Genomic DNA, 25,295 nt, shown 5'->3' on the forward strand with positions numbered 1-25,295 from the left:
GGCCGCCTTTGTGAAGGAGGAAGGGAGCGTCGGTGGCAGGGGCTGGAATGCCAAATAGCGTCTTCTATTCCCCCCCTCCCCCTCCTTCCCCCCATGTCCCCTCCCGACAGCAAAAGAAATAAATGGTGTTTCTACGGAGCCCTCCTCCTCCTCCTCCTCCTCTTCCTCCTAGCTGGAAAGAGGAGGAGCTGAGATGCCAGCCTGGCAGACTCGGCCTCCTCCAGCCAGCCCGGGTGTGTTGGGCGCAAGGGGGGCTCTTCAGCTGGCTTTGCTTTGGTAGAAGCAGACGGTGTTCTGGGGGACCCAGGCTCTTGGCTCTTCTTCCTCTGGGAGACCAGCAGCCCCTTGGCCTTCAGGGGGTCAGAGCCGGGGATCTTTGATATCTTTGGAGACTGCTAGAAACCCCTTGGAGGTTTCTGGATGCTGTGGGGCTTTCTCATCCCTTCTTGCAGGGGGGTCCAGTCCCCCTCCATCCTTTGGCCTGAATTGCCCACAGTCTCAACCTGGCACAGGGATGCCAGACTCGATGCCCACCAGCCGGATGCAGCCCTTGGGGTGCTTGGATCTGGCCTCGGGGCTGGCCTGGAAATGGGCATGCAAGAAGAGAGAAGAGGAAAGACGAAGAAAAAGAAGGGAAGGTGGAAGGAAGAGATGATAATGAGGGTCTGAGGGAATTCCCGCCTTAGCATTTGGCCACCACAGGTGCCCCCCCCTCCGGACACAGGTGACGTCAAGCTGGCCACGCCCACCCGGACCACGACTCCCCCCCCCCCGGTCAAAGACCCCCCTGATGCAGCCCTCAATGAAATTGCGTTTGACCCCCTGCCCTAGCGCATTTGCACAGGAGGCCGGGAGAGGTGACCGGCCACTGACGGAGCTGCTGGCAGGGGCCACGTTCCTTTGGGGCCCCGAGGCAGACTTAGCCGGTGGCCAAGCAGATGGTGCTGCAGGAGGCAGGGGAGGACTTTGCTTTCCTTGGCGTGTGCAGCAAAGATGGGATGCCCTTCAGGGGCTCAGGCCCCTCCCCTGCTGAAGGGGAAAGACCAGCTCCCCCCTCGACCCCAACACAGCAGCAGCAGCAGGAAGGGGTTCTTCATCCCATAGGCCTCCCTGGATTCCAGGTCCCTTCCAGTCAAGCTGCCCCTCTTGCTGCTCTTACGCCCTGACTGAAGCCCCCACCCCCACCCCTGGGGAGGAGCATGGCTGGGCCCACCCTTCTGACTTGCCCAGGGCCCCGAGGGCGAGAGCCAGGACAAGCGGCTCCTGTGCCAGCAAGCTGGTCTCCGTGGCCCATGTCCAGCTGGAGGGGAGCTCGGCTGGAGCCCTTGTTCGTTGCCCCTGAGCAAAGCAGGACGGAGAGAAAGGAGTCGGCATGAGGGGGGCAGCTGGTGGGGAGCAAGGAAGCCACTTGGCTGGGCCTCCGACCCCCAAGTAGGTTGGGCAGAGACCTGGCATGGCATTGGGCGGAATTCAAGATATTCCTCTTGCGTGTCCTGATTTCACAACTGGGGAGCTTCTTGATGTCTTCTGCCCCCCCCCCCCAGTGTTTTCCTGAGGGTATTGTGTCCCTTCTCTCCCCCCTTTTTTTTTTCTTCTGAGACTGAAGGCGGTTTTTGCTATATATATATAAAAAAAAAGATCAGCTCAGCCAGGCTAGCCAGAGCCAGCAATGACCATCTGGTCAGATTGGTTTAAAAAACCAGTGAAACCAGAACCCCATTTAGGGTGGGGGGCAGGGGAGGACCCTAAAAGATGGAGACCAGCAGGCAACCTTGTCCCCCCATGAATTTGCTTTCTGGTAAGGCGCTGGGCTTTAAAAGAGGCAGCTGCCTCAAGAGAAGGTGGCTGGGTGGGTGCAGACCCCGCCAAGCAACTCCCAGGCCTTCTGGGGGCCAGGTTGAGCCTTGAGCAGGCTGAGTAGCCGGAGGTGTCTGTGGCCAGCTGGCCCCACTGACCGCTTCAGGACAGATAACTCCCCCCTCCCCCCCCTCCCCACGAAAGGGATTTTGCAAAAGGAGACTGGATGGAGGGCACCAGAGCATAGTTAATCGGCTTTTATTCCTTGTCCATCGAGGCCAACCTAGCAGGTCTGGTCTTCTGCATCGAGCCTCCTGCCCAAGCAGCGGGTTGGACTAGAAGACCTCCGAGGTCCCTTCCAACTCTCTTGTCTACGGAGATTCTCCACCCTCTAGGTCTCACGGCCGTCCCAAAGGGGCTTTTTCCAGAAGACAACCTTTGGACTTCCATGAACTGAAGAAGCTTCTTGGATGAGAAGTGAAACGTTTTCAATTGAGGGGGGGGGGGGGAAATCTTAAGAAAGTCCAGTTGCCTTTTGGGAAAAGCCCCTTTGGGAGGCGAGTCTCTCATTTCTGTAAGTCTGTTCACATTTCAGCCCAGCCTTTGGGTGGGGGGGCTTTGCTCCGCCTTTACGTTGCCCTCCCTCCTTCCCTCTTCCAAGTCTCTGCCGGCCATGGAGTGCTTCTGGTGCCTTGGCAAGCTTTCCTCTTCCTTCTGCAGCTTCCTCCTCCTCTTCCTCTTCCTCCTCCTCCTCCTCCTCACCCCAGAGGGGCCAGTGGTGGGGAGGCCCTTTTGCGGGACCGTCTGCGTGCTCTCAGGCAACCCAGCAGCATCCGGCTCGCTCCCTCCTCGGCCGGGCTCGTCACTCAAGATGGCATTGAAAGAGTCCCCCTGTCCCATTTGGGGGTGCCTGTGTGGGTCCTGGGCGTCCCCCTTCCCCAGTTCCTGCCCAGCCAGCAGCTTCAGGGGGGCTCCCTCCCCAGCGGGGTCCTGGTGGGCGATGGGGGCGCCCGCCTTGTCCCAGGGGCCTTTTTTCTTCTGCTGCTTGGCCCCCTTCCCTTTCCGGCCTCGGCCTCCACCTTTCCCTTTGCCCTTCCGAAGCTTTGGGGGCAAGGGGCTCGGGCCGGCCTGGGTGGGCCACCTCTCGGCCGCCTGGCTTGGCTTCCAGGCAGGAGGAGGAGAGTTCCCCAGTGGACGGAAGTGGGTCTTGCGGGACAGGGTGGTGCTGGTGGTGGTGGTGGAAGAGGTCGGTTGCAGCCGGCGGGTGGCTGGGGCGTCGATCCGCTCTCCTCCATGGTCAAACATCACCGGATCCTTCAGGACGGCCACGGCCATCCGACTGTAGTTCTTGCACCTAGGAAGGAAAGAGGCGAGTGGGGTGGGGTCCTTTCCAAGGCGGGGAGGGGGGAAATGCAAGAGGGGGAGCCAGGACCCAGCGGGGGGGGGGGAGGGTCCTAACTCTGGATTGCTTTAAAGCAGGGGTTTAAAGGTTGCAACTTTTAAGACTTGGGGACTTCAACTCCCAGAATTCCCCAGCCAGCTCTGTTCATAGTCAGCCAGTTGACTATGGAATTCTGGGAGTTGAAGTCCCCAAGTCTTGAAAGTGGCTAAGTTTGGACGCTGCTCCTTTAAAGCAACTGGTCCAACTTAAGTTCTAGTCACGTACCGCCCATGGTTCCCTGCTGACCCACAGCACATCCACGCTGGGTCTGCAGCCCTGAAACAGTCAGTCCTCCACTTGCAACCATCTGTTTAGTGACCGAAAAAGTGACTTAGCATTGTTTTCACACATTCTCATGGTCACGTGATCGAATTCAGACGCTGGGCAACTGGCTCATACTTGTGACCGTTGCAATCTCCTCTCTGTGAGTGTGCCTGGGTGTGCGCGTCGAACGTGATCTCCCCTTTTGCAACCTTCCAACAACCAAAGTCAAGGTGGAAGCCGGATTCGCTTAATGCGACTTGCTTAACGACTGCAGTGATTCACTTAACAACCTTGGCAAGGTCATAAAATCGGGCAAAACTCCCTTTACTTTCCTTAGCAAAGTTATGGTCGTAAGTCAAGGATCGCCTGGAGCCTTCCACGCCCAACCCCTTTTAACTAGAATAACCGAGTCAGAAGGGACCTTTGAGGTCATTCAGTCCAAGCTGCTTCCAGGCAGGAAACCCAATAACATTTCAGAGAAAATGTCAGTGCTGGTTAGGGGCGCAGAGCAGTGGCGCTGCAGCCTCGCCAGGGTGGGACATTGACCAAGACCCTTCTGCAGAGGAGACCTGGGGTGGGGCTTGGCCAAGGGGGAGACCCCCACTCACCAAACATAGAGGTAAGACTCCACGCAGGATTCCTGGTAGACCAGCTCAAAACACGGCACCTGGATGATGTTGAAGAAGGCTTGTCCCACTACCCGGGAAGCGGTGTTGTTCACGGCACTCAAACAGTCTTTCAGCCTGGAAGAGATTGTGGGGGGTGGGGGGCGTTGGGGATTTTGTCTTGGAACGGACTCTGCACCCAGCATGCACTGCTGCGCGATTCCCACGCTCTGGAGGCCTTCCGGTGAAAGCCTCCATTCAGACGACAGATTGGCAGGTCGGTTTCAGGCTTGGGGGGTGGGGGGGTTGCCATTTTTATTTTTTATTAGTCCAAAGTAGGCTGCCAAATTTGGGCGTTTACACCAAGGGTGTGCCCCTTTAAGGCTTGTGGACTTCAACTTCCAGAATTCTGGGAGTTGAAGTCCACAGGTCTTAAAAAGTGGCCAAAGTTGGATGCCCCTGGTTTTACGCTTTGCAATTGCTGGCCCCTCCCTTGAAGCTGCTCATTGCAACAGAGCTGAGCGTGGATGGGCTTCGGAGTCACCTCACCTGCCCTTTGATTGGTGGCCTTGGGAGCCAGGCCAGGGCCCTCCCAGGCATGCTATTGGGGGCTGGATTGGGGCCCGATTTGCAAGGGGCGGGTGTGATGTCTGCCTTAGCCTGATATCCAGGCCAAGGACCACAGCTGAAATCAGAAACCCTCCAGTGTGATCAACCACCATTTGTGGCTTATTGTGCAAAGCCCCCTTTGCCCTCCTCTTAGCACTGGGTCAGAGAGTCTGCCTGGTCCAAAGCCAACTTCAAGGGCCCCACCATTCCTCCCTTGCAGCCCCCAGCAATCATGGCTGATGCCCCAAACCAACAGGATTGAATCTGGCTATTAGGATGGGAGGCTACAAGGAGATCCCAAGGGTACAGACTGCCAGGAAAAGCCCCTCTGTGGGTGAAAGGATGGGTTTTTTAGGTATGGTTACCATGGTGATGGTGGAGATGCATCCTGGCATCTTTCCTTTAGCCAGCCTTGCCTGCTGAACCAAGAGGAGGGGTGGAGAAGAATGGAGAGGATTAAGGAGAGGAGATGAGAGATAATAGAAGAATAGAATTAAGAAGAAAATAGAGAGGAGAGGAGAAAAAAAGAGAATTAAGAGGAGAGAAATAGAATTGAAAAGATAAAAAAGAGAAGAGAAAAGACTAGAGTACAATTAAAAAGAAAAAAGAGAAAAGAATTAAGAAAATAGAATTGAGAAGATAATAAAATTGAGAATAGAATAGAAATAAGAATAGAATAGAATACAAAATTAAAAATAGAATAGATTTACAATATAGAATAGAATAGAATAGAATAGAATAGAATAGAATAGAATAGAATAGAATATTGTACAATGTGATAAAATACTTTATTCGGCCAAGTGTGATTAGACACACAAGGAAGTTGTCTCCGGTGCACAAGCTCTCAGTATCCTTGCAAAACAACAGAGAAAATAGTAACACTAAAAACGAGCAACCAGTAGAAGGGGGAACTAAGAGGTAATAAAAGGACAAATATTAGCAGTCGTGTTTTTGTGGCCTTTTTCATAGCACGTGGGGCTGGGGGGTGTTGCTGATTCCTCGGGGGGGAATCGGGGTCTCTCCTGCCTGCCTGCCTGTGCCCGCCCTTCCTCACCTCCTGTCGCAATCGCAGTGGCTGATGGTGTGCCAGCGCAGGTTCCGGTGCCCATACTTGTAGGTGAAGGGATAGATGAGGTGCTGGCAGTGGTCGTGTTCCCGGCAACATTTGTCCGTCTCCTGGTGCTCTCCTGCGGGAGGGGGGGGGGAGTGGTTAGAAGGGGGGAGCAGCCCCCAGGACTTTCCCCTCCTGGCCACAATGCCCACCCCAGACAGCTCCGTTGTTGGTGGTCAAACTTTATTTATCAGAATATAACATACAAAAATAGAAAGAAAAATGAGGAGAATAATAGGAGAAGGAGAAGAGGGAAGGGTGCAGGATAAAAGAGAAAAGATGAGCACTGACTTCCGACTCTTTTTGGCACAAGAAGAAAGTAATAAGATACAACTTTAACTGTTTACTTTTGCATCATATATGCAGACGGTCCTCGACTTACAACAGTTCACTTAATGGCTGAAATTACAGTGGCACTGAAAAATTTTTTTTTTTTTTTTGTTTACATTTATACCCCGCCCTTCTCCGAAGACTCAGGGCGGCTTACAGTGTATAAGGCAATAGTCTCATTCTATTTGTATATTTTTACAAAGTCAATTTATTGCCCCCCCAACAATCTGGGTCCTCATTTTACCTACCTTATAAAGGATGGAAGGCTGAGTCAACCTTGGGCCGGGCTCGAACCTGCAGTAATTGCAGGCTACTGTGTTCTTAATAACAGGCTTTACCAGCGTGAGCTAAACCGGCCCTTAAATGACCATTGTTCACACTTAATGGCCATCGCACCATCCCCAGGGTCATGTGATTTACATTCGGATACTTGGCAACTGACTCATGTTTATGACGGTCACAATGATCCCCTTTTGGAACCTTCTGATAAGTGAAGTCAAGGGGAAACCGGATTCACTTTGCAAACGTGTGACCCACTTAACAACTGCGGCGGGTCACTTAACAAACATGGCAAGAAAAGTTGTAAAATGGGGCAAAAGTCACTTAACAAATGTCCCGCTTAGCAGCATAAATTTCAGGCTCAGTAGTGGTCGTAAGTGGAGAACTCCCTGTCCTAGCCATTTATATAATAACCAAACTTACCTAAGCAGCAAAATCCAAAATCAAAGTTTAATTTTTCCCCACCTCCAGCACAAAGTCCACAAGCGGTTTCCCAGTGGAAACAAAATTAATTTGTGTTTTTTTCTTAAATCAAAGCCGACAATTTTGCCATCCCTAATAACTCCACCAACTCTGGCAGCCATTCGCCCCTTGTGGGAGTCAGAGAATCCTTCCAGTTTTTCCCCATAGAACATTTTCCACATTTTAGAACATCAGAAAATTCCAGTTTTTTTCTCTAGTTCCTTGTCCTCCCAGACTTCTCCATTTACACCACCGGCTGGACTTTACAGTGCTGGGGGAGGGGGCGGGAGGGGAGGGGGAGTGTGGGGAAGACAGCCCCCAAAACAGCCCTCTGCCCACAGCTGGCGCTGGGTCTTTCCCGCCCTCCCCTTGAAAGCCCCGCGGGTGCTGCCCACCCGCCTCATCTGGCAGCAGAGCCCTTCGCTTGGGCAACACCAACGTGCCTACCATTCCTGTCCTAATGTTCCCTTTGATTGTATTCAATTTCGAATAGTTATTACATACTTATGCTTATATATATGCTTATATATCGTATAGTTATTTCATGCTTATGCTTATATATACTGTTGTGACAAATAAATAAAAAAAAATAAAAAAAAAAATAAACAACTTCCTAGGGTGCCTCCCTACCGAACTCCCCGCCACAAGACGCAGCATGAGACCAATCAAACGGGCTCCCTTTCGGGCGCCCTCCGATGCGGCCCCGGACTCTCGGGGGTCCCCCCTTCGCCTACCCAGCTGCTCGTAGTTCTCCGCGATGTCTCCGGCGCCGCACCAGAGGGTCCCCGGGTAAGTGAAGCCCCGTTTGGCTCGCCGACGACCCCCGGCCGAGCCCGCATCCCGCGTCCGCTCCAAGGCGCCCCCGCCGCGCAGCGCCGAAGCCTCCGGTCCGGTCTCCGCGCAGAGCCGCCCGTCGCTGCCCCGGCTGTCCAGCGAGCAGGGAGGCAATCCGGCTCCGGCCACCGCCAGTAGCATCGCCGCCGCCGCTGCCGCCGCTGCCATTCCCAAGCCCATGGTGCGCGCCGACTGCTCCCTCCTGCCGGCCGCCGGGCGACCCTCCTTCAGCACCACCGCGCAAAGACAGCGCCCGCGGGCCCGCTGCCTTTTAAGCCCCGCCGAGCGGTGGCCTGATTCCAGGGGGGGCGGGGGGGAGGAGCAGCTGCCGCCCCCCCCTCCCGGGAGGGCTGTCCCAAAGCTGGGGGCTTGGTGGGCGGCCTTTCCGTGGGGCTGCGATCTTCCCCAAAGGCGGAACGGCCAGGGAAAGACTCTTTCCAGGAGAGCTGGCTGTGCCAGTGGAGCCTCCAGGTGCAGCTGCAGTCTACCCGTTACTGCCAGCCAGCAGCCCATGGATCAACTCAATACATTACAATCGTTTCAGGGCACCTTTGGGGCTCCCAAAGGGGAGACCTTCCCTCCCATGGACCTGCCTGGCTATGGGGAGCTGGGCGCCCACCACCACCACCCCAGGCACTCCAGGCCCATGTGGCTGCGGGCCAGGCTTAAAGCTGTCACAATGTTTGATCAAACCAGCGTCATGTTCCCGGGGGGGGGATGCTTGGCCTTGGATCTGGCAAGGTCAGGTGTTGGCAAGGTCCAGATCTGATAAGGACAGACAGCAGACCTTTTAAGTCCCCCTCTTCTCCTCTGACCTGGCCTTCATCGTCACCCAGCCTGGCACAATCCTACTTTTATGATTCTTTGGCTTACGATGGTTTTAGAGTCTCCAAGGCCTCCCCAGCCATTTACACACTTGTAAACAACTTGCATAAGTTTTAAAGCTGTTAGAAACTTTTTGAAAACTTGAAAACTTTTTCAAACAGTTGTTGAAATACTTGCCAAAAACTTTTAAAACAAGTTGTATAAGTTTTAAAGCTGTTAAAAACTTTTTGAAAACTTTTTAAAACTTTCTGAAAACTTGTCAAAAACTTTTTCAACAACTTTCAAAAACTTTTTCAATCACTTTTTAAAAAATGAATTCCTTTACTTGGCCAACCAGAAAGTTTTTCACCTGTTGCAAAGTTGGCACCCACCGACCCACCAAAACATCCCTCCCTGCCTGAAACCTGGCCTCAGAAAGCCTCTTACGATGCTATAAAACTCAGTCAAGGAGCCAGAGAAAGGGAGGGGCATTTTCCTCTACTTCCCCCCCTCCCTGGCGCCCCACCCAGTAGATCCCCCTTTCTCCCTTCCCTCCGAGAGACTCACACCACGTAGGGGAGAGGAGGGCTGGTAAGGCTGCTGCCCACTTTCCCTGCCTGACCGAGAGTTACCTCTCCCTCCCCCTCCCCCTCCCCCTCGCCCCCCCCCAATCCCATCTCTTGAATTCATGCCTGGCTTCCAAGGCGGTGGGCTGAGGCCCTGTTGCTGCGGCAACCGTGATGGGGTGATCTTGCCAGGCCCATAGGAGGCAGCCTCCAAGCAGTGGGTCTTCTCCCTTTTCTTTGCCTGCGATGGAGCGCTTTGTCCCGGGATGGAGGCCTATCCCCACCCCTTCGGGGTCAACAGGGTGTCCCCCTCTTGCCCCAGAGACTGACCGCTGCCAGGGAAGATGGAGGACTTTGGGGGCTCATGCAGGGGGATTCGGGCAAGAGACGCTGAAATACCCAGCCGTTACCTGCACCGGTTCTTGGGGTGGGGGTCAAAATGATACCCTGACAATGAAATGGCATCCCTGCCTGGGTTTTATGTTATAGGTAGTCCTCAACCTATGACTGAGCCCAAAATTTCTGTCACTAAGCAAGATGCCTGTTAAGAGAGTTTCGCCTCATTTTACGACCTGCAGCTTCCCTGTTGACTTTGCTTGTCAGGAGGTCGCAAAAGGGGATCATGTGACCCCCGAGACGCTGTGACCGTCATAAATACGAGCCAGTGGCGCCTGAATTTAAGAATTTAAATTTTAAAAGGGGATGCTGCAATTGGTCATGGCTGTGAAAGGTTCATAAGTCACTTTTTTCAGTGCTGTTATAACTTCAAAGGCTCACCGAATGAAGCGTTGTATGTCAAGGACTATGTGTGTCACTTATGCACGACACAAGGGCGTTCCTTGCAAGCAGCCCCATTACTCCTTCACCCCCCAATATCTGGGGAGACCTGAGCACCTCAACTGCCAACTCTCAAGGGGAGCTGATTAGCAGGCGGGGGTGGGAGAAACTAGCCCAGGTGTGCATCAGGGGTGGCTCTGAGGAGCACCAAACCCATCACTTTCCTCCCGAAAGAGGCCAGATGGACCCCGGAAAGAGTCCTTGGGGGGAAAAAATGGACAAGCATTTGTCCAAGATGGTCTAAGGGCCCCTGTCCTGGGCAAGGGGGTTGGACTAGATGACCTCCACCGACCCTTCCAGCCCTGGGATTCTAACAGTAGTTGGAAAGATGGTCCAGGAGACCAAAGCCAAGCTTGCTTTGCTCCTTTCTACAGGAAGATGCAGAAAGGGAGCTGAGCTGGAGATAGAATTCTGGGTTCCAGGTGAGGGAAGGGGATTATGGGAAGGGAAGTCCTGCTCATCCAAAAGACATTAGATTTGGGAAAGAAGGGTAGCCTGCTCTATCCCCTTCCCCATAGCTACCCCTGGTTCTGAAGGTTGGACTTTAAAGAAAGTAAGACAGGGAGGAAGGAGACTCGGTTGACCTTGGCTGGAGACCCTCGCGTTCTGGACCAATGGCTGCCCACTCTCCTCTTGAAAACCCCCAGTGAAGGAGCTCCCACAAGCTCTGGAGGCAAAACAGTCAGAATTTAATTGTCTTCACTGTCAGGAAGTTTCTCCTTAATCGCAGGTTGCTTCTCTCCTTGGTTAGTTTCCATCCATTGTTTCCTGTCCTGCCTTCAGGTGTTCTGGAGGATAGCTTGACTCCCTCTTCTTTGGGGCAGCCCCTGAGATATTGGAAGACTGCTATCATGTCCATCCGTCCCCCAGTCCTTCTCTTCTCTAGACTGGCCGGACTCTGGCCGGACCCAAATCCCGCAACCGTTCTTCACATATTTTAGCCTCCAGGCCTTTAATCGTCTTAGTTGCTCTTCTCTGCACTTTTTCCAAAGTCTCAAGATGTTTTTTGCAATGTGGGGACCAAAACTGGATGTTACCATCATCACCCCACCTCCACCTCCAGCCCTGATCGCGGGCCGAAAAGTGGCTTAGCCGAAGTGCCTGACCAGTTTGGCCAAGAGATGCCTCTCCCAACAGGAGAGCCAACGGCTGCAGTGGAAGCCAAGAGATGCCCACCTTGCCACCTGAGTGCCCTGGCTCAGCCCAGCAGCCTAATGGGACGCAAAGGGGTCTCCCATTACCTTCTGGGAGGAAAGGGCTGCTTCTGCCCCACCCCCACCCCAGGGAGGCCCAGCCTCTCCTTCCAGAAGTGCTGAGCTTCAGAGGGAGGCCAGCCAAGTGGCCAGGGACCCTACGCAGCCCCCCACAGGACCCCCACTGGCTGGGGAGCCTCTGCAGCAGCCAGCGGGGGTGGGGGGTGTCCTTCTCCCATTGAGCAGAGCTCCCTCATGTTGCCCAGAGAACGGACCTTCGGGGGGGGGTGTTGGAGTCCAGGCTCGGTGGGCAATGGGGTCTTTATGCTGCTCTGGGAAGGAAGCCACTGGCTGCACATGAAAGACGGCCAGAGCTCAAGCAGAGAAGGCACCCAGGGAGGGAAGGGAGGGAAGGGCCCCTCCCCAGTTCTGCTGTGGGGCACCAAAGGAAGAAGGAAGGCTGTGAGATGGGGCAGAGAGGAGGTCAAGCCTTTCCTTGCCCTTCCTTCCTTCCTTCCTTCCTTCCTTCCTTCCTTCCTTCCTTCCTTCCTTCCTTCCTTCCTTCCTTCCTTCCTTCCTTCTTTTTCTCTTCTCTTCTTTCCTTTCCTTTCCTTTCTTTTCCTAATCTTCCTCCTTCCCTTCCCTTCCTTTCCTTTTCTTTCCTTTCCTCTCATTGAAGAAAGAGCCAGCCTGGAGCTAAGGAGGAATTTTCTGACAGTGAGAACAATTAACCAGTGGAACCACTTGCTCCATGACTGGAGGCTTTTAGGAAGAGATTGGACGGCCATTTTCCTAAAATAGTATAGGGTCTCCTGCTTGAGCAGGGGGCTGGACTAGAAGACCTCCAAGGCCCCTTCCCACTCTGGTATTCCGTTATTCATCATTAAGTGTTAAATTGTACCCTATGACCATCATTTGTGTTGTAAATGTTGTACCTTGATGAAGGTATCTTTTCTTTTGTGTACACTGAGAGCATATACACCAAGACAAATTCCTTGTGTGTCCAATCACACTTGGCCAATAAAAAAAAATCTATTCTATTCTATTCTATTCTATTCTATTCTATTCTATTCTATTCTATTCTATTCTATTCTATTCGTTTCCTTTCTGCCCTCTATATAACACTGCTCCTCCAGGAGCATCTGGTATGATGAGCACAGCACGTAGATGCTTATCCATGAACCAAAACCTGAGACGGAACCCACGGTGGAAGGGAGTGTGGGTGGAGACCCCCTGGCCTTAACCGTGCATCCAGGCACCATCAGATTGCACCAGGGAGACTCCTTGCCTGCCATGACCCCTGCTCTTCCGGCCGGGACAACTGAGTCAGCAGCAGAGGGATGGGGCAGGGGGGGCGGGGGCTGCCCAAAGTCGGTCTTCCCTTGGCTCGGCCCTGGCAAGGCCATTTGGGAAGAGAGTGGGAACATCTCCGCACGTTGGAAGGAAGGACGGGGCTGCAGCGCTTCCTCATCACAGGAGAAACCTTGGCCCTTATCTCCTCTCCTGATAGCAGAGCACGCAAGCCCAGAAGGAGAGGAGGGGGCGTTTCCTACGAGGGCACCAGGCATCCTGGGGCTTGGTCCCACCAGGCCAAGACACCAGGGGAGGGAGGGCAAGCCTGCTCTGGGTTACCCAGGGCTCAGCACTGCAGCAGGGGGTCCCCAGCATCTCCCTTTGGCTGAGGAAGGGGGGATCCCCCCGCTGGTCCTCCTGCATGTGAAGGTGGCACCTTGCTCTGAGCTAGCTTGGCTAAGAGAACACCGGGCAGGTGTGAGGTCACAGGCTGGCCAGCTGAGAGGCAGTTTGCTTCAGGTTAGAAAGTGGGAGGTGGTGAGTTCCAGTCTTGCCTTAGGCAGGAAAGCCGGCTGGGTGTCTTTGGGCCAGTCCTTCTCTCTTTCTCAACCCAACCTACCTCACAGGGTTGTTGTTGTGAGCACAACCAAAGGTGTGCTGGTTATGTTTGCCACCCTGAGTTATTTATAAAAATAATTAAAGCAAGATATAAATAAATAAACTCGAAGACCAAGCCTCTTCTCCCCTTTGCAGACACAGGCGCTGGGGGCGGGGGGGCCACAGGATGGGAGGCTCTGATGAGCTATTTGTTGTGCAAGCGAAAGAACCCAATTCGTACATCAGGCTAAGCCACGTACCGCACAACCACCATACAATACAACGGCCAAGTTTATTTTTATTGCCCTTATCTCCTGCTTTTTCCCTGGGAGTCGCAGGCAAAGTTGAAGGAGGGAGGCGGAGCTGATTTTCTTTGCCTGAATGGAGTCATGGAATCGCAGGGCTGGAAGGGACCTCAGAGGTCATCTAGTCCAACCTTACGGCCATCCTGGTGGTCACATGGTTATCCAGCTTATTTCTGAAAACCCTTTTGGTGACGGACTGTCCCCACCTCACCCCAGGCTCCCTGCGATGGAGACATCCCCGGAACCCCTACAACAGCAGCAGGGGCTGGGCAACCATGGCCCCTTGGGGACTTGTGGACTTCAACTCCCAGAATTCCTGAGCTCCGGCCCATTCAGAGCAAGGATTCAAAGTTACAACGAACTCCCCCAAAAGGGGACTTATGACCTGGATCCAAAGTTCTGGGAGCTGAAGCCCACAAGTCATAAAGGGCCCATGGTTCCCCCCCCACCCGCTCTAAAGACACAATTGAAGCCCCTAACCAGGTTCACACAATGGACAAGCCACCTTTGGCTTCTGACAATGTTTGGCTGCAGGCCATTCGCCTGATGTTGGAAATGACTGGGAAGAAATGGGGCCCAATTTTGCTCCCATTAAAACTCCCTCGGTCCCCCCAATGTAGCTCTCCCGCCCCCCCGCCCCCCTCAATCCACCTGCCTCCAGGACAAGCCCAGGAGCCGCTTGGACCAGGGGTGGGGGGGTTATGGCGGCTTGACCACCGGTGGACTTCAACTCCCAGGATTCCTGGTCCAGCCCATTCAGAGAGACTCCAGCCATGTTTCCAAGTTACGACCAACGACACCCCGCCCCCAAAAGCAGACTTGTGACCTGGATCGTTGGGCTCCCTCTGCAGTCATGTGACCATGCTTCAGATACAGCTGTTTGCAGCGTCCGCTAGTCACGTGACCACGTTTTAGGAAAGTTTTGCTGATAACTCACAGGTTCTTCTGTGCCCGTGGCTCCTCTTAACGCCGCAATGTTCACTTTGCTGCAAATTTTAATATGATAAATTTTTACTACAGTTACGACTTACGACTGTCGTGGGTGGGTTCTCTTAAGGTCATAACTTGAAGATTATCTATAGATGGGTGTTTCTCAACCATGGCCACTTTAAAACGGGTGGGCTTCAACTCCCATAATCCCCCATCCTACATTCTCCATCCTGTCTCGGATGCGAGAATTGGATCCCCTCCCTCACCCTAGAAAGGACCCAGAGGCCACTGACGGAAGAGGAATTACAGCGGTCTTTAACTTACAACCATTCATGTAGTGACCATTTGAAGCTACAACAGCATTGAAAATGGTGACTTAGGCCGTACTTCTCACTTACGACCATGGCCATGCGATCAAAATTCAGATACCTGGCAACTGACTCGTATTTATGACGGTTGCAGCGTCCTGGGGTCACATGACCCTTTTGCAACCTTGCGACAAACAAAGTCAAGGGGGAAGCCAGGTTCACTTAACAGCTGCAGTGATTCACTTAACAACGGTGGCAAGAAATGTCCTAAAATGGGACGGGGTGGATTATCATCTGTATGCTGATGATACTCAGCTGTACATTTCCACTTAGCTGTCTCACTTAGCAACAGACATATTGGGCTCAGTTGTGGTCGTAAATCGGGGACTGCCCGGTTGTTCTATTGCACATCAAACTCCCTTCACAGGATCCATTGTCCGCAGGCTCCCTCTCTGCCTCTGGGAAGCCGGTTGATGAGCTGCCCCTTCCAACTTTCCCTGCTCCAGACTCCAAAGCAGCCAAGGTCTGGGCCGGTCCCTTCTCAGCCTCTCTCTCTGAGCCTTGAAGCCAAGCCATTTCTCCCTGCAGGAAGCCCCCACCCACCCCGTCCCCACCCCCCTGGGTTCAAGGCCTTGGCAGCTCCAGCTCTGCTGATCTTCTGGGTCTCCCGTCTGGTGACCGAAGGAGAGAGATAGGAGTTGCTTTTCTTCCGCTGACATCCCAGAAAAAGAATTCTTTGTTCTCATAACGGCTCTGACGAAAGATGGGACCGTCTCTAAGGGCGACTCCTTCTCGGCATCCAGGTTGCTCCCAGAGCCTCTCCTGATTTTGGCGCGGTATGTCCAGCAACGCACGCAGAGGGATACTTTGTGTTGCCACTGTGGGTGCCCATTGTTCAGGACACTCTGATTGTGGGAGTGCGGTCTGTCCCTGCTCGGAAGGCAGTTTGCTGGCTCCAAATTCAACCTCCAAGAGAACCCCCAGGACAGGGGTGGGTGCTGAGCTTCAAGCCGGGGTGATTTAAGGTCTCCTGCCTTGAAAGGGGGTTGGGCTAGAAGACCTCTGAGGCCCCTTTCGGCCCTAGGATTCTATGTCCTGAACCAGGGATCTCCACACTTCATAACTTTAAGACTTATGCACTTAAACTCCCAGAATTCCCCAACCAGCATATCACTGATGATATGACCTAGCTGGGTCACAAAATATCTGCAAGAAAACCCCCAAGCTCAGAGAGCACCAAGGACCCCAGAGCCCTCTTCCTCTTCCCCCTTCCTCCCCTCCTTCTCCTCCTGCTCTCCACGCCCCCCCCCCACTTCTTCTCCACTCCACAAACCCTGCTCCTAGCACTGATGACATTACCAAATTTGGTAATTAAATGTCTGCAAGAAACCTACTAAGCTCAGAGAGCACCAAGGACCCCACAGTCCTCCTCCTCCTCCTCCTCCTCTTCCTCCTTCCCTATACAAATTCCCCTCCCTTCGTAGGTGTCTGGGGAATTCTGAGAAGTCCATAAGTCTTAAAAGTTGCTAAGTTTGGAGAGCCCTGATCTAAACTTTTTCCCTGGGGCCCCAATAAATGAAGAAACACACTTGAGGGGGAAGCAGAGGAAGCCCCAGTTGCAAAGGAGGCACAGGGAGAGAACTCACAGATTTGTTGCTGGGCAGCGGGGTGTGTGTTAAGCCTAGAGAGCCCCTTCTTCCAGGCAAACTCAGCCACGCAGAATGCCCTCTGGAAGAGTGGATTTCCCCCAGATTTTAGCTGGAGCAAGGTTGGGAAGAATAAGGAGGTTCTGTGGGTTGTGGGAATGCAGCCACTGCGCTGGAACAGGGCCAGCAGGGTCAGGATTGCTTGGCTTGGACACCATAAGGTCTCTGGGCTTCGTTCTTCAGGATGTGGGGCTGAGACAAGCAATAGTCAACAGCTTTCGCAATGAGGGCAATGGAACTCAAGGCGTTTTTGGATCTGTAGATGAAACCAAGCCATGGGATCGGCTGGCCTCTTACAAGAATTCTCGGATCAACAAACATGAGCATGGCATCAACCGCAAGAGGAAGATGCTTCATGCCGTGTCCCACTCCCACTCCGACGAACGAGTCAAGGAAGTCCGTAACAAACTTGGCAATGAAGCCTTTGCAGCTTGCCAAGTTCCTTCAAGGTTTATCAGGACAGGCAGGAGTCCAAGTTGTGACTTCAGCGATAGAGTCCGATATCAGCAAACTAGACGGAGTGGCTGTGGATGCCGGCACCCCGGTACGGTCAGCTGCAGCCGCAGCTGGCTGTGGGGGGCGAGTTATTGGTCCCAACGGAGAGGGTGCGCAACTTGGGTGTCCTCTTGGATGGGCGACTGTCGTTTGACGATCATTTGGCAGCCGTCTCCAAGAGGGCCTTCCACCAAGTACGCTTGGTGCGCCAGTTGCGCCCCTTTCTTGACCGGGATGCCTTATGCACGGTCACTCATGCCCTTGTCACTTCCCGCTTGGACTATTGCAATGCTCTCTACATGGGGCTGCCCCTGAAGTGCACCCGGAGGCTGCAGTTAGTCCAGAATGCAGCTGCGCGGGTAATAGTGGGAGCAACTCGTTGCTCCCATGTAACACCAATCCTGCGCAGTTTGCACTGGCTTCCTGTGGTCTTTCGGGTGCGCTTCAAGATTCTGGTTACCACCTTTAAAGCGCTCCATGGCTTAGGACCCGGGTACTTACGAGACCGCCTGCTGTTACCTTATGCCTCCCACCGACCCGTACGCTCACACAGAGAGGGCCTTCTCAGGGTGCCGTCCGCCAAGCAATGTCAGCTGGCGGCCCCCAGGGGAAGGGCCTTCTCTGTTGGAGCTCCTACACTTTGGAATGAGCTTCCCCCTGGTTTACGTCAAGTGCCTGATCTTCGGACTTTTCGCCGTGAGCTGAAAATGCACCTATTTATTCAAGCGGGACTGGATTGAAATTTTATTGGGGTTATTTATATTTTAAAATTTTTAATTGTTTTAATATTTCGGCCACATTATAATATGTTTTTTAATTTCTTTTAATGTTTATATAGTATTTTTACTTGGCTGTACACCGCCCTGAGTCCTTCGGGAGAAGGGCAGTATAAAAATCGAAATAAATAAAATAAAATAAATAAATAGATAAGACTTTGCTTGACTCAAGGTTGGAATGCCAAAAGCAGGTCCTTTATATAGGCTGTGGGATGTGGCTCCATGACTCAGCATTTATCCAGGCCTGCCCCACCCCTCCTTCTGCTGGCGTCGCCTCTCAGATCTCCGGAAGTGAGGGTCCTCCCACACTGAATTGTCTTCAGCTGGATCTGCTGGCAGCTTCTGGGAAAGGGAGGGTCAGAGGGAGTAGGGCCGAGTAATTCCAGCACCTGGCTGGCTTCCTGCTCTAACAGCTGAGCCAAAGGAACACACGCTGTATGAGTAAGGTTTATCGGGCTTGTCCTTCCACTCCTGGAATCCTCTCTGGGCATGGGGCCAGGGCCGGGGCTGGAGGCATGACAGGTCCGGTTGGAGACGGGAGGGGCCCGGCTGAGGAGAGGAGGGAGGAGAGGAGAGGAGGGAGTCACAATACTCCTATAGAAGGGAAGGTTTACAATTCAGAACTGAACTATGGAGTCCTTGGGGCTCTCTGAGCCTGGTGGTTCTCTTACAGATGTTTCATGACCCAACTAGGGAACTGCACCAATGCTAGAAGGGAGGGGAGTTTCTGGAGAGGAGGAGGAGAGGAAGGGGAGGGGGCAGGAGGAGGAAGACTGCAGGCTCCTTGGTGGTCTCTGAGCCTGGTGGTTTTCTTGCAGATGTTTCATGACCCAACTAGGTCATCCAGCCATCAGTGCTACAAGGGAGGAGGAGGGAGGAGGAGTGGTGGCTGGATTCCCACCACCTACAGAACTGCAAGGATTCACTTAACAACCATGGGAAGAAAGGTCATAAAATGGGGCAAAACTCACTTAAGAATTGCTCGCTTAACAACAGAAACATTGGACTCAATCGTGGCTGTAAGTAGCGGACAGCCTGAAGCCTGAAAGTTTTTATTAAAGGTGGGGGGAGGGAGATAAGCTGAGCCCAGCCTTGGGGAAGGCAGGAAGGGTTTCCCGAGCACCAGCAGCCCCTTCACGTCCCTCCTTCCTCTCTTCCTCCCAAATGTCTCAGAGGCCGAGCAGACCCCTCCCCCTCCGCCAGAAGAGTCGGAATAATTTGTACCCTAAAACATCTGGCCGGGGAATTCTGGGAGTTGAAGTCCACCGTCTTAAAGCCTCCAAGGTTGAGAAATGGGAAAGAGGCAGTTGTTGTTGCTGCCCCCTCCTGGCCAAAGCGGTGTACGGCAGCCTTCCTCCCGCTAACGCCTTCAGAGGCTCCGGGTGCGTGGTCGGGGAAGCTTGAGGGCATCTAGTCCAGCCTCCTGCACCGTGCAAGACTCCACTCCATCGTTCTGGCAGGGAGACCTCCAACCCCCCCCCCTTGGAAACCTCCCGCGAGGGGCGTTGGCTCATCAGCTGATCGATTGATTGAGACTCTCGGCGAGCACGCGGGACAGATTTGCCCCCCTCCCTCCAAGGAGGGTCTCTCCGCCCGCGGGGACCTTCAGGCTCTCCTGCGCCGGGGTCCCCCACCCACTTTGCCAAGAAATTCCTCCCAATTTGCAGGCTGAGCCTCCTCTTTTAAGGGCTTCTCTCCATATGCAGCAAGACAAATTCCTTGTGTGTCCAATCACACTTGGCCAATAAAAAAAAATTCTATTCTATTCTATTCTATCGGCACACCAGAGATTCCAGACACGGTCAAAAAAGTCCACTCTGCTTTTGACTTGCATCGCGCCCGTCCTGCGACCCTGGCCCCTATCTTGACCTTTGGGACCCCCCCTCCCCGCTGTCCAAGCTCCAGCCGTTTGCTCCCTCCTTTCGCCCAGACTGGGGAGAAGCCCCTCACCCCGCAGTTCCTTCCCCCCCCACCCCACCCCACCCCGCTCCCGGCTTCCGCTGGCCCCCGGGATGCCCCCCCTCGCCCGCCAGCCCCGCCGCTCTTCCCGCCCCCTTCCCAGCCCCAGAGTCCAGCGGCCGCAGCAGAAGCAGCCCCGGGCCTCCGCTGCCGCTCCCCGCATTTTCTGGCAGGGGTCCCGAAGGAAGCCCCTCTCCAAGGGGTCCTCCGTACGTGGACTCGCAGGAAGTTTCCGGCAGCGGCCCCTCGGCCAGGTAGGGGCTCCCTCGGGGGCTGGGCTGAGGCTTTGCAGAGAAGCCCCGATCCGCCCCTGCTGGCCCAGCACCTGAGCGCTCCGGAGCGGGACTTTTCTCAAAGGTGAGCGCGGGGAGGGGGCGCTGGCTGTAGGAGACCCCCAAGAGGAGGTTTCCCACCCCGGAGAAAAATCTTCCTGCCCGAATTCGCTCCTAGGACTTGGCCTTCAGAGCACTGGGAGGGGGGGGGTCTTCCTCCCACTGGGAACGCAGAGACCCCCCCACCTATGAAATGCATCCATTGATTGATTTATGGCGTTTATTGGCTGCAAGTTAACTCTGTTAACTCAGGCTGAAAAATTCTGTTTTAAATGCAAATTGGGTTTCATTTACACTGTCTATTAAACATCATCATATGTATATTTATGTCCATATAATATATTCATATTATAATATTTAACACCACCAGTCGCTCAAGAAGGGGGCAGAACCCAAACTTCACTCAAAACTTTTGACTCCTGCAGACTTTGGACAGAGACGAAGTGCGAATTCTTTGACCCAGGCAGTAAGTGGATCCAATCCTGTTTAGCTTTCCCTGGTCAGGCTCAGCAGGTTAGGCTGGTCTTGGCTGTGGGAGCCCTTCAGCAGCCCCCAAAGCCCAACCCCCAACCTGGATCAAAGCTGCAGAAAATGGCAGGAAGTTTTCCAACTGGCACTAAATAGTCAAACAGACATAGCCAGCTTTGAGTCTGCAGCTAAAATGGCTTTTTTGAGGGAGAGTGCTGAGGCAGCTCCACTCAGATTAAAGTCCGCTTCCTTGGGGTCCTGTGTGTGGGGGTTCCTGGGGCGCTGCCTGTAATTCCGAGGTGTCCGGTTGCAATTTATTTAGCTGGAGAAGGTTGAGGGGTTGCAATTTATTGCCAGGCCAAAGGGCCTGTGAAAGGCACAGGGGAGCAAATTAGTCTCCATCTGCTTACAGTGGCTTTAATTTGCATTATTTAACACAGTGGGTGTCCAACCTTGGCAATTTTAAGACCTGGCTGGGGAACTCTGGGAGTTGAAGTCCACAGGTCTTAAAGCTGCCGTGGTTGGACACCCCTAATTTAATGAATCTGCTCCCCCTTTACTTTTTTTTAAATTTGCATTTATATCCCGCCCTTCTCCGAAGATTCAGGGCGGCTTACACTGTGTCAAGCAATAGTCTTCATCCATTTGTATATTATATACAAAATCAACTTATTGCCCCCAACAATCTGGGTCCTCATTTTACCTACCTTATAAAGGATGGAAGGCTGAGTCAACCTTGGGCCTGGTGGGGCTTGAACTTGCAGTAATTGCAAGCAGCTGCTGTTAATAACAGACTGCATTACAATCTCATTTTCTCAACAATCGTCATTCACCCCTCCCTCCCTTCCCACAAAGGTTGCATTTTTAAGTGCCCCATTTTCTCCAGCCTGGACCGATTCTGCCCAGCCTCTCTGAAGTGCCTCTCTCTCTGTACCACCACCCCCAGCCCCATCCGCTGGCAGCAGAGCCTCTGCCCATGGACCTGAAGAAGACAGTGCCAGCCTCCCGGGAGCAGGGTTGGTATTTGAAGCTGATGGCCCCCAACATCAAGGGCCCCTCCTACGCCTGGCTGGACCCCTCTCGTCTCTACTGCCACCCTCAGGTATGGGGAGGGGGGGGTCAAACCTCTGCAGGAAGGGGGCATCCTGGGGACTGAAGGAGGGAGAGGGCTTCCTTCACTCTTTTGGGCTTTTCTGCACCCCCATAGATCTTCCTGGGGATGAGCCAGGTTGGCTGCACTCATTGGTCTGAGCCTGACATGTGTGCAAGGCTGCCTCTGTCTCCTTGCTCCCAGTTGTGAACTATGTGTGCAAGGAGTCTGTCCACATTGCACTCAGTTGTGAACTATGTGTGCAAGGCTGGCACCTCTGTTGCTCTGAGTTGGGAATCACATTCCAGAGTCTATTATTAACAGGGTCTAAGGTGTCTCCACTTAAACGCTCTCCCACCCACGATGCCATGTGTAAGGGGCTAAATTTAGCCCCTGGAATGAGTTAGCCAAGAAGGAGGGCCAAGCCAGAGTCTGTGGGCCCCCCGTCTCCTGGGGAACTGAGTCTCTGGTGGGGCTTTGTCAGAATAATCGGGTGGGTGAGGGAGGCCTCACCTGGCACTCCAATGCCTCCCCTAAGGGCTCTGGTCAAGCTGTCCTGCAGAACAGTTAACAGAATGACCGAGCTGGAAGGGACCTTGGTGGTCTTCTAGTCCAACCCCCTCCTCAAGCAGCAGAACAAACCTATGCCATTTCAGACGAGTGACTGTCCAATCTTTTCTGAAAAAAACTCCAGTGATGGCGAGCCCACAACTTCTAGTGGCAAGCTGTTCCACTGGTTAATTGTCCTCACTGTTAGGAAGTTTCTCCTTAATTCCAGGTTGCTTCTCTCTTTAGTTAGTTTCCAACCGTTGTTTCTTGTCCTGCCCTCCGGTGCTTTGGAGAATAAGTTGACCCTCTTCTCTCTGTGACAGCGGCAGCCCTCAAGTATTGGAAGACCGCTACCATGTCCCCCCTAATTCTTCTTTTCTCTAGACTGGCCAAACCCAAATCCTGCAGCCGTTCTTCGTAATGTTTTAGTCTCCAGGCCTTTGATCATCTTGGTTGCTCTTCTCTGAACTTTTTCCAAAGTCTCAACATCTTTTCTGTAATGTGGTGACCAAAATTGGATCCTCCTTGCCCTCGTTCTCATCCTCTTCCTCCTCCCCTGGTGCTTTGGGGAATAGGTGGACCCCCTCTTCTTTCTGGCAGCCCTTAGATATTAGAAGACAGCTATCATGCCTCCCCCCTACTTCTCCTTTTCATTAGATTCTAGCCATGCCCAGTTCCTGCACTGTTCTTCATATGTTTTAGAGCCTCCAGTCCCTTAATCCTCTTTGTTGCTCTTCTCTGCACTCTTTCCAAAGTCTCAACATCTTTTTTACATCATGGTGACCAAAACTGGATGCAGAATTCCAAGTGTGGCCTTACCAAGGCCTTGTAAAGTGGTATTATCACTCAAATACTGGAACGCTGCTATCAGGTCACCCCTACTCCTTCTTTTCACTGAAGGAGACATCCCCAATTCCTGCAACTGTTCTTTGTATGTTTTAGTCTCCAGTCTCCTGTGATCCATAAGGCTGGGCTGAGTGGGGATAATGGGGAATGTAGTCAACCTATTAGCCCACTCACACTTCCCCGCTTGAGCCGGTTCCAGGAGGCCAAAGTCTTCCAGGGCGCCCGATCTGGGGCTGGCCAGAACTCTCTCTGGGACTTTCCCACTCTCATTGAACTTTGCCCGAATTAGCCGGTTGCCAGTTTGGTGAATGCTTTTGTTCTGATTGTAGCAGCTTCCTCAAGTACGGCATCTTTACTCTGACCTGTAAGGGCATCGACTGCAGGGGGAGGGAGGGTGCCCAATAACCCTCCATTGCTTGGAAAATGGGGAGGGGGGGGAGAATGTAGCCACAAACAATGGTTCCCTCGGAGCCCCAGGAATCTGCTTCCCGTCCAGCTAGGCAGTTAAGGCTACTTACTGTAAACCAACGAGTTTAAGATGGGTGGACTTCAACTCCCAGAATTCCTAAGTCCATCCGTCCCCATCCTGGCTGGGGAATTCTGGGAGTGGGAGTCCATCCCTCTTAAAGCATCCTGGCTGGGGGATTCTGGGAATTAAAGTTCACCAATCCTAAAGCAGGAGAATTCTGGGAGTCAAAGTCCACCTGTCTTAAAGCTGCAGAGGTTTAAAAATGTGTCTTCCAGGCGGCCTTTGGCAACTGAAGACCAGCTTACCGTTCTGTTCGTAATATTTCATTGGGTAGCGTGTTCAGATCATCCATTATGCCATCTTTGTAGCAGGGAGGAGGGTTATCAGGATGGGCTTAATTCTCCAACCTGGCCATCGTAACCTTTGCAAGTCCTGCAGCTCTTTCATGGTTTGTATTTTCCTTGCAGTTGATCCTGAGTGACAGAAGCAGAAACTCCGCCCCTTGATAAATAAGGAGATACGAGCCCTGCTCAGGATGGCTTTTCTGTGGGTCTGTGGTAGCCTTGCCCCCCACGTAGCTGCCCCCTTCTCTTCTCTCCCCACAGGCCCTGCAGGACTGTGTCGAAGATTTGGTGCGACCGTTTCGGGACGATGCCATCGACCAAGTGGTTGGCATAGATGCCATGGGGTTCGTTTTGGGTACGTCTGTCTTGCTTCTTTTTTACCCCCCCTCGCCCAAGTGCTCAGCTGGGGGGGAGGGAGAGACACCCATTCACAGGGCCAGCCACTAGAATGTAAACTGAGAGCAAACCCCACTCCCTTGGACTACTGATGATGTTACCTAGTTGGGTCATGAAACGTCTCCAAGTAAACGACGAAACACAGAGAGTACCAAGGACCCCACAGTCATTTTCCTCGCCCTCCTCCTCCTCCTACTACTACTACTACTACTACTACTACTACTACTGATCAGGTCAGGAAATGTCTGCAAGAAAACAGCCAAACTCAGAGAGCCCTAAGGACCCGTTATTTGAACCCTGACCTAGAAAGATTTACTCCTTCTCCATCCAGCGGACTCCCTGGCCAGTTTGCTCCATCCTCCTCCTGCGGTTGTCATGGCCAGGATAAAAACAGGGAGAAAAGCACCGGACAGCAACCATTAAGCCATGGGCCCATTGGTCCCTAGAGCAAGGGTGAAATGCCCCCGGTTCGGACCGGATCGCCTGATCCAGTAGCGATGGTGGCGGGTGGTTCAGAGAACCGGTAGCAAAAATCCTTGCCCCCCCCCATGCCCAGCTCAGCCGCACAATCATCAGAGGGTTTTTTAAAAAACTTTTAAAAGCATTTTCTCATCAGCCAAAAAAATGCTTTTAAAAGTAAAAAAAAAGTGGCTCAGCTGGGATCATCTAAACCTTTTAAAAGCTTTTTTTTACAGCCTCTTTGGCTGAAGAGGTTGTAGAAAAAATGCTTTTAAGGGGTTCTGGCGATCAGGCAACTCAGCTGGGATCGTCAGAACACTTTAAAAGCATTTTTTCTACCACCTCTTTGGCCAAAGAGGCTGTAAAAATGCTTTTAAAAGGCTCCTCCGGCGATCCCAACTGAGTTGCCTGATCATCACAGGCTTTTAAAAGCATTTTTTCTATAACCTCTTCAGCCGAAGAAGTTGTAGAAAAAATGCTTAAAAAAAAAAAGTCTCAGTCTCATTACCACCACCATCACCAAGCCACGCCCACAGAACCAGTAGTAACAAATTTTACATTTCACCCCGGCCCTAGAGGCTTTCAAGTGCGGGCAGTTTGATCCCCTGCCAAGGGCTGGTTCCTGGGTTCGGACTAGATGACCTCTGAGATCCTCCTAATCCACCATGTAGAATAGAACAGAATAGAAAATAATTTTTTATTGGCCAAGTGTGATTGGACACACAAGGAATTTGTCTTGGTGCATAAACTCTCAGTGTACATAAAAGAAAAGATAACTTCATCAAGGTACAACATTTACAACACTTAATGATAGTCATAGGCTACAAATAAGCAATCAGGA

General features: G+C 52.9%; 2 protein-coding genes across 2 annotated transcripts in view; one reads left to right on the plus strand and one right to left on the minus strand.

Moving 5' to 3' along the window:
* Positions 1-7,957, minus strand: PROCA1 (protein interacting with cyclin A1). The gene is made up of 4 exons (XM_058163928.1): positions 7,633-7,957; positions 5,771-5,903; positions 4,111-4,245; positions 1-3,151 (listed from the first exon to the last, which is right to left on the minus strand). The coding sequence occupies exons 1-4, from the start codon at positions 7,910-7,912 to the stop codon at positions 2,389-2,391; spliced, it is 1,311 nt and encodes a 436-aa protein (XP_058019911.1). The 5' UTR covers positions 7,913-7,957; the 3' UTR covers positions 1-2,388.
* The window catches only part of LOC131188518 (uncharacterized), a 22,893-nt gene continuing 5,508 nt past the window's right edge, over positions 7,911-25,295 (plus strand). The window contains exons 1-7 of the mRNA XM_058163830.1: positions 7,911-8,473; positions 11,003-11,168; positions 16,455-16,631; positions 19,473-19,858; positions 20,259-20,346; positions 21,248-21,403; positions 23,861-23,954. Coding sequence (XP_058019813.1) covers positions 7,911-8,473; positions 11,003-11,168; positions 16,455-16,631; positions 19,473-19,858; positions 20,259-20,346; positions 21,248-21,403; positions 23,861-23,954 — 1,630 coding nt within the window. The remainder of the gene's footprint in view (positions 8,474-11,002; positions 11,169-16,454; positions 16,632-19,472; positions 19,859-20,258; positions 20,347-21,247; positions 21,404-23,860; positions 23,955-25,295) is intronic.

The sequence above is a fragment of the Ahaetulla prasina genome, chromosome 1 (assembly GCF_028640845.1).
Source record: "Ahaetulla prasina isolate Xishuangbanna chromosome 1, ASM2864084v1, whole genome shotgun sequence".
Lineage (NCBI taxonomy): Eukaryota > Metazoa > Chordata > Lepidosauria > Squamata > Colubridae > Ahaetulla > Ahaetulla prasina.